General features: G+C 43.4%; 1 protein-coding gene across 2 annotated transcripts; it reads right to left on the bottom strand.

The window, feature by feature from the left end:
- Window positions 1-223: 223 nt before the first annotated feature.
- UXT (ubiquitously expressed prefoldin like chaperone) lies at window positions 224-7,982 on the bottom strand. 2 transcript variants are annotated; one of them, XM_037159985.2, is made up of 7 exons: window positions 7,878-7,981; window positions 7,588-7,694; window positions 6,418-6,499; window positions 6,213-6,280; window positions 5,831-5,938; window positions 531-594; window positions 224-318 (listed from the first exon to the last, which is right to left on the bottom strand). In XM_037159985.2, the coding sequence occupies exons 2-7, from the start codon at window positions 7,683-7,685 to the stop codon at window positions 265-267; spliced, it is 474 nt and encodes a 157-aa protein (XP_037015880.2). In that variant the 5' UTR covers window positions 7,686-7,694; window positions 7,878-7,981; the 3' UTR covers window positions 224-264. The 2 variants fall into 2 exon arrangements, with proteins under 2 accessions (XP_037015880.2, XP_037015886.2); XM_037159991.2 differs by lacking the exons at window positions 224-318; window positions 531-594 and adding an exon at window positions 5,337-5,445 and having other exon boundaries at window positions 7,878-7,982.
- Window positions 7,983-8,916: the final 934 nt, after the last annotated feature.

Genomic DNA, 8,916 nt, shown 5'->3' on the forward strand with positions numbered 1-8,916 from the left:
GGCCCAGGTTGTCAAGGCAACAGAAGAGAGGGCAGAGCAGTTAAGTCTAGCAGCAAATGCTGCCAAGTAACAGTCTGGAGGCAGGACTTAAGGTGCACTTTAAAGGTTCCACACTGAGACTGGATGAATCTCTGGGCCTCCTAGTAACTTTGTGCTTTAGAGACAGGCCACCTTAGCGAACAGTAAGGGTTAAGGGGAAAAAGAAGGGCCATGTGACTCAAACAGGCTTTCAGGTTCTTTAATGTCTGGAAAGGGGGGAAGAAGTCAATGGCGAGGCTCCTCTGGGATATTCTGCAGGCCCTGTAGTTCTCTAAGCCCCTGAAAAAGAGGACAGAAGAGAATGAACAGACTAGGTCCAGGCTCTGTCCCAGGCTTGCTCTGATCTCCCCTCCCTCAAAGCTACCCTAGCTCCAATTTAGAGGGACAGATGGACCTTCCAGTCTCTGGCTCTGCCCCTTCCTCAGGTCACCACCTGAGGAAGGTAAATGCATTTGGAGACAGAGTCTGGGAGTAGGGTGAACTGCTCTCACCTCTAGCAACAAGTGGATATGGGCCTTGATATTCATTGAGTCCTTGGTGAGGCTGTCGCTGAGCCTGGAGAAAACAAACAAGAAAGGGCAAAGTGGGCCCCGTGATCATGAGGATGAGGCTTCCTCATCACTTCCAAAACTATCTATGACCAGGACGACTCCCACATGGCAGGTGGTAGGACTTACCACTATCAGATCTGCTCCTATGCAGAGATGCCTGGCCATCATCCAGGCTTCACTATTCAATTTTTTAAAAGATTTTATTCATCTTTAGAGGGGAAGGGAAGGAGAGAGGGAGAAAAATATTAATGTATGGTTGCCTATTGTGTGTCCCCTGCTGGGAACTGGCCCACAAGCCAGGCATGTGTCCTGACTGGGAATCGAACCATAAGCGGTTGTTTGGTTCGCGGGCCCGCTCTCAATCCACTGAGCTACACCAGCCAGGGCTCAAAGACATTTACTGAATCTCCACTCTATGCCTGGTAGGTTTTAGGTACTGGGGAGACAGCAGAAAACACAGCAAACAAAAATCTTGGCTTCATGAAGCTCAAATTCTCATTGAGGGACAAATAATGGTATACAATGTAGAGTATGTCAGGTGGTTCTAGGTATGATAAAAACTTAAGACCATAAGAGAAGATACGGAGTATGAGTGGAGGTGTAATTCTAATTAGAGTGCTTAGGGATGGCTTCACCGAGAAGTGTTTGAGTGAAGACTTAAAATGAAAAAGTAAATCTGGATATGTGTGGAGGATGAGTGCTCCAGGCCTAAGGGGCAACAAATGCAAAGGCGCTGAGGTCGGGGTATACCTGGCCTATTTGAGGCACAGCAGAGAGACCGGTGTGGCTGAAGAAAATTAAATGAAAGGAGATTGTAGGAGGTGAGGTCAGAAAAGTAAGTGGGGGAGGCAGATCCTGTAAAACCCACAAGGTCATGGTAAGGATTTTGGCTTTTACTGTAAGTGGGATGGGAGTTGGGCTTTGATCACAGCAGGGATGTGAACTAACTAGGGTTTTAGAGGCTCCATCTGCCTATTTGGAGAATTGACTGTGGATAAGGAGATGTGGTGTGGAAGCAGAAGTCCAGTGAGGGAGCTATTGCAATAGTCTGGTGAGAGTTGGAGACTCAGGCCATAGTAACAGCAGTTGAGGTGATGAGAAATCACTGGATTTGGGATATATTTTGATGGTAAAGTCTACAGGATTTACCAAAGAATTAAATGTAAGGTGTAAGAAAGGGTGCTCAAGAAAGGCCTAAGCAAATGGTAAGCTGGAGTTGCCTGAAACCACTCTGGACCTGGAATGTTGAGTTACATAAACCAGTCTCGTTCAAAAGAATCCTCAACGACATGAAGGGTTAAGGGAGGCTTTTCTGAAGAATAAAGAATGAGTGAGTAAGAACTAAACAGTAAGGAAGGTCTTTTCCACAAAGAAGACCAAGAGGCAGGAAAGAGCTTTTTGAGGAGCAGTCAGGCCAGAGTATTAGAAAACTAAGTGAATGATGGAAGAAAATTGTTATAAGGTCCAAGAAGTAGGGAGGGGCTAGATCATGCAGGATCTTGATATCATCATAAGAAATGTGGACTGTGCTATAAATGTAAGTTTTAGGGAAACTAAATACTGTAAGAAAGTAGAAGGCAACAACACAGGATGATAAATTAGAAAAAAAATGGTATGAACTTATTTATATACCAAGATCTCCCAAATTTATCTTTTCAGTCCAGACCTCTCTCCTACCTCCAGACTTGGGAGTTTCAACTTCAGTGTTTAACAAGCACTTCACACTTATCATATCCTAGACTGAACTCCTGACCTTCCCCTCCTAATCTGCTCCCCCCTATCTCCCCCATCTCAGATAACAACTCCATCCTTCCAGTTGTTCAGCCAAAACCCTGGACTCCTCTTTCTCTCACACACCCACAATCCAATCAAGCATTCTATTTAAAATTACAAGTGCAATTTGTTCTAATCTGCATTCCTCTGTAGCACTGTCTAGTTTTTTTTTTTTAAGATTTTATTTATTTATTTTTAGAGAGAGGGGAAGTGAGGAAGACAGGGAAACATCAATGTGTCCTTGCTCTTCCTGTGCCCCCTACTGGCGACCTGGCCTGCAACCCAGGCATGTGCCCTGACTGGGGATCAAACTGGCAACCCTTTGGTTCGCAGGCCTGGGCTCATTCCACTGAGCCACACCAGCCAGGGCCCTCTGTAGCATGGTCAACCTCTGACACACTACATCACTGACTTCGGGGTTTTTTTTTTTTTTTTTGGTCTGTCTCCCCTGACCAGAGTGTAAACTGTGTAAGATGTGGCAAAGATTTGGTCTGCTTTGTTCCCTGCTGTGTCCCCAGGAACAAAATGGTGTGTGGCACATAGTAAGTATGTTGAAGGAATAAGTGAATGGACTACTCCACTGAAAGGAATCTGAAGTCCTCAAAAGATGGTGGTCTATGTTTAAGGACAATAAATAAACAGAGGATGGTGTTGTTGCCAGGAAGCAAGAATGCTTTCAGGAATATCTAGGGTAGTGATAAAAAACCAGAGGAATGACCTGGGTAAGCTTGATCCCTCGATTACGGACAATTTGAATATCAAAGAAGAGAATAAAATTACTTAATGGTACAACCTTCGTCTATGAAAGGCTGTGAGGTCAACACTCAAAAAGGAGAAAAGTATAGTCAGCAAATGCTACTTGTAACACAAAAGGGATATATTTAATTTACTGCTACTGATTTAATATGTAAGGCAATGTTAATAGTCAAATGGTTATTTTGCTCCTTCTATAATGACATGTCTGTTTATGGGTGTGAATGTGTACTCCTTTCTGTGTAATCAGGAAAGAATATACAAAGAGACCTGCTCCTCCCACTCCCCAAACAAAGAAATATACTAAGAACAGGAAGAACGGACAGGCCATATTGATCACATAAAATAACCTAAAAGAAAGTTCAAAGTTTGCCCTTAGTAACCAAGCATTTTAAAGTGGGGAGTGAGCTATACAGGCTCAAATTCTCATTTTCTAGAAAGATTAAACTTCTAGGGAGTCCTACTAATTATAATTAAGTAATAAGAGATTCAACATTTCTCATCAAACTGATAAACCATGCCAGTATTCCAAAAAGACCAGACAAGGGAGCAGGCACAGACAACCTAAATACCTCATTTTAGGGAAAGACATCAAGTCTCATAAAATAAAATCTTTTGGAAAGGTTCATGAATCCCGTGATAGAACAAGGAAAGCTTTGTTATAAGAAATGGTCTTGGTCTAAATGACCACCAGCTCAGAATTGTGTTGACCTGTGAGAGTAGGACCCTCAACCAAAATGTTCACCAACAGGTCTGATCACCAAGATTTAGAAATCTCAGCAGGTCTGAGGCTCTTTTTGGACTACTAATCACTGAAACCCTGCAAAGGTTTGAAAAGAGAAGGGCTGGAACCCTAAAGGAGGCAGGTCTGGAAGAAATGCATGTAGAAATAAAGATAAATATAACCCAGACGGAATTTTAGATCAGTAGTATTCACTTTAGTGAGGTGTTGTTAATCTAAGTATATTGCTCAGTATCCCTTCACTCACTGCACGTGAGCCGTGCTTGCCTCTCCTGGCTGTTCCTCTAATACCGTAGGCACACAGGTCCCTTGCCAGGAATGTTCTTCCCCAGACAGCATGCTGTCTTGTTCACTCAACCAAATGACTCCAATGTCACTGCCTCTGGGAGGCCTTCCCTAGTTACATTTCAAACTTCTCATCCACACTCCCGATCCCCTTTCCCTGCATGAAACTTTAAAAGCAAGCACAGCCCATGCTTTCTTATCACCTTACTGCCCCATCACCACCAAGAGAGATCTGCTTCAATCCCCACTTCAACCTGTTTCCATCACACACTTTTAAATTCATTCAACAAACACAAATATTTACTATATGCTATGTACTCTGCTTGTCACTTGGGGCACAGACAAAATACCTTCCTTTGTAAGCCTTATATCCCAATGGGAGGAATGCAATGAACATTAAAAGAAGTAAACATTAGGAGGTCATAAGTTCTAGGGAAAAGAAGAAAAAGTAGAACAAGGGAAGGGAATCAGGAGTGTCAGGGGTTGCAATTTTAAAGTGACATTACAGAAAACATTACTGAGAAAGTGACATTTAAGCAAGACTTACACTGAGTGAGGAGAAAGGAGCCATGCAGATACCTGGGAAGGAGCACTGCAGGCAGAGAGAACACCCACTGGAATCACCCTGAAGTGGGATCATTCTGGGGTGTTTAAAGAAGCCTGTGCAGGTCAGTGTGGTGAGAGCACTGAACAAGCAAAAAAAAAAAAAAAAAAAAAAGTAGCCGGAGGTGAACCAGTGGTAACTTGTTTTACTGTTAGTGATTTATAGGCTTAGACCCCCATGGATCTGGTCAAAACTGTGGTTATGTGTAATAGTATAGTTCTTCTAGGATGTAAGCTTTCAAGAAGCCCTTCTGTCTTGTTCACTGCTGCCTCCCCACCATCAAGCACAGAGTCTGGCATACAGCAGATACCCGATGCATGTTTGTGTGAATGAGAAATATTGGGTTGCCCCAGAAGTTCATTTTTTCCCCATAAAATAGCTCTAGTAGTGCTTAGTTGTCTTTAACTTCATTCAAAACAATTTTGTTAGATTGTATTGTGACAGCTGTCATATCAGCGTGCATTTTTAAAAACTTATCAAAGTTGATGAATTTTTGTGTAGCCATTTTAATATTGAAGATGGAAGAAAATATGCAACATTTTTAGCATATTATACTTTATTATTTCAAGAAAGGTAAAAACACAACTGAAATGCAAAAAAAAGATCTGTGCAGTGTATGGAGAAGGTGATGTGACTGATCGAACACGTCAAAAGTGGTTTGTTAAGTTTTATCCTGGAGTTTCTCGCTGGACGATGCTCTACGGTCAGATAGACCAGTTGAAGTTGATAGTGATCAAATTGATACATTAGTTGAGAACAATCAAAGTTATACCACACAGGAGATAGGCAACATACTCAAAATATCCAAATCAATCAATTTACTGGTGAAAATACAAAATGTGTCTTTAATTTTACAGGGAAAAAAACCTAAAAAAATGGACTTTTTGACCAACCCAATACAAAGACCATTGAGTGCTTAATATGTGCTACACCTGGGGCTGAGCTTTGCATCCATACTTTCCTCAGCCTTAGCCCTGAGGAGGGGAGTTGGGTCCCTAAGTTTCCCAGGAAGCCATGGGGAAAAAGGGAGGGGTATTGCAAACGGTGGCATTTTTAGACACTGTCCTCATGGAATAGACTTACTTTGTGAGGAGATTGCTCTTCCGATCAATAAACTTGAGAGCTTCTGCGAGTGTCAGCTCCAGGAAAAAACCATATCCAAGGGCCACGTAGATCCGTGAAGTGTCCGGGCTAAGGAAACAGTGGTTAGAAGTGGGGGAAAGTTCTTACCCCCGTTTAGCATACCATACAGTTTAAGATTTTCTTACTCCCCTTCCCTTCCTTCCCCAAACTGAAGCTCTGGGAGGGCAGGGATTTTGTCCTATTTTACTCACTGTCACATCTCTAGCACCTAGCATAATGTATGGTACATAGCAAATACTCAAACAATTTGCTGAACAAAGGAAGGGGAAAGCTAAACCCTGGGGGATTAGAAGGGTAGGCAGTGTCAACGAAGACCACTCACACCACTGTGTCAACGAAGAAGTTACAGCCCAAATCCACCTGCATATTTAATTCTGAGTGCTTAGCTTCCTGTGGGATCAAGGAAAAAGAGGTAGGAGTTAGAGGTCAACTTTTAGGTCAGGTGACAGGTTTTCAGTCTGAGGTATCTCCTCCCATGACCCTTCCTCCCCACACCACAAAAAGGTACCCAACCTTGGCGTCCTTACCTGGAGACGCTCAATGACATTTCTCAGTTGAAGGTATTTGGACAGCTGCTCATATACCTTGTCACGATGGTCCAGTACCTTTCTGGTGGGACATGATGGGACAAGAATAAAATGGTGACCAATGGGAAGCCCTGTCCTTCTTGGAATACCTCATAACATGACCCTCTGATACCCTTAAGTCACAGTGCCCTAAAGAGAGGTTTTAGTGCAGAAGTTAAGATCTGGACTCCAGGTCAGATTGTGTGGGTCTGAACCCAGACTCTCTCATTTTTACTAGCTGTGACTTTGGTAAGTAAATAATCTCTTTAGGATTCAAAGTCCCCATCTATAAAATACAGATGACAAGTATCATCTCATAGAGACATTAGATGGATTAAATGGGTGTTTACTGTAAAGTACTTAGAATAGTGCCTGTCAAATAGTAAGCTCCATATATGTGTTATTTATTATTGTTAGAGGGGAGGTGGGGGAGAAAGAGGAGAGAAATATCAATGTGTGGCTGCCTCTAGCAGCCCCAACTGGGGACTTGGCCCACAATTTAGGCATGTGCCCTGACTGGCAATAGAACTGGGGAACCTTTCGTTCACAGGCCAGCACTCAATCCACTGAGCCACACCAGCCAGGGATGTTATCTATTATTTGTTAGTATTATATAGTACTCCTAATGCCTCTCTCCAATCAGAATGTCCATTTCTCACCCTAGAAAAGTCCTCCATCCCTTTTAAGATGCTCTTAATCCTAGTCCTGAACATTCTACTTCCTGCTCATGTTAATAATGATAGTAATAATTTTCCATACCCTTTGACCTTCTCGTACCCACATTAAAGCCTTTACAAGAACAGAAAACTCCCAACCACCACAGGAGGAAGGTTCCATAAACTTCCCCATTTCACAGATAAGGAAACTGAGACACAGAGAGGCGAGGCGAGGCACCATATGTTCACACGACTTCAGCGACTTCACAGACTATGCATGCGTGGACAAACGCTTTATTAAGACTCCACGTCCCGATCCAGTAGCACCCCAACTGTCGCCCCTCCTTCCCTCTCAGGAGCTTAGGGCTGGGCTCCGAATGCCTTGCCCACCAATCAGAATGCTTGGCTCTGACTCCCACCGCCCAGCTCATCACGTGCAACGTCCCTAACGCCCCACCCCGGCGCTGTCACTCACTGCAGGTCCCGCTGCAACACATCAGAAATGAAGGCCTCATAGCGCAGCACTTTCTCCCCAGTGGCATCCAGAGCCCGCCGTTTAGGGGGCGTCGCCATGATGGGCTCCTGAGGAATGAGGAGGGGGAAGGCCACGTTGACCACTCGAAGTGGCTTCATGCACAGTAAATCTGCACCCTCTCAAAGCTGGAAGTGGGCACGTCCGGCTAACATTTAGGGGGTCTGATCTGCTTGCTTCCCCTCTCAACTCTGGGACCCCGCCACCCAGAGATAACCAAACTCAGCCCTCACCTTAGAGCCGCGGACAGAAAGAACTGTTGGTAGGAACGACGGCTTCCGGGTGGCGCGGTTGGATGACGCCTAATGAGGGCGCTGGCCAAGCTGTGAGGGCAGGGGCGGTCTCGAACGAAGAATACGCCAAACGCCTAAAACGGAGGAAGGCGGGGTTTTAAGGAGTCCGAGGTGATTGCCCAGATTGCAGAAAATGGTACAGGGATTGCGTGCGCGGAACCTCTAGGGACCGTGCGTGGTGGGGGAGTTCTGGGGCAGGCGGGACGAACAGGCGGAGGTAGAGTAAAAAGCATTTAGTATTTGAAAGCCAGACCTTTGGAATCAAGAGAGCAGGAATTGTTTATGGTTCTGGTCTGTAAAAGCGGAGTACCTGCCTGTGACCTATCACCCTGGATTTTTATTTTTTCACACAGGAATTTTGGCTTTAATTCTCGGTACTGGGAATGAATGTGAGCATTTTAAAAGTTTCAAACGGATACAATTTTCCGAAAATTCATCCTTCATAATTTCAGTTCTGCGAGTTACAACGCGTAACTGGAATTCAAGCAGAATTTGACAACGCACAATGTTTAATCGCCTCATTTAATAGGACCGTTAAAAATGGAGGGTCATTGAAGTCCTCAGCCCAAGATCAGCTGTCTTATAGTTAGGAATAGTTTCTATGTTTTTAAAAATGTGTAAGGTTTTGATTATTATTATTATTTGCATTCAAGTTAGAATGATTTTTTTTTTTTAGATCTCTTCCAGCCAAGTGATTTTATTAATTGGGAATAATGAGCATCCCTTTCTGTTTTCCCCCAGATTTTAAGACGTAACATTGCTATGAATCTATTCTGAGAGGTTGCCCAATTCTAATTCCATATAGATCAAGGTATTTAAATCATTCAATTAAGTGCTGCAGAATCTGGTTTTGTTACATATAATCATTTAAGTAATCTAAATAAATGGCTGTAATTCATGTCATAATTCTTTTTTGTGGAGAAATGTTTAGATAGCTGTTATCAAATTAGTTTTTAATTTTCTGTGTTTGTAGGGACAG

This window comes from Artibeus jamaicensis, unplaced genomic scaffold (assembly GCF_021234435.1).
Source record: "Artibeus jamaicensis isolate MK-2021 breed Jamaican fruit bat unplaced genomic scaffold, CSHL_Jam_final contig_60, whole genome shotgun sequence".
NCBI classification, from domain to species: domain Eukaryota; kingdom Metazoa; phylum Chordata; class Mammalia; order Chiroptera; family Phyllostomidae; genus Artibeus; species Artibeus jamaicensis.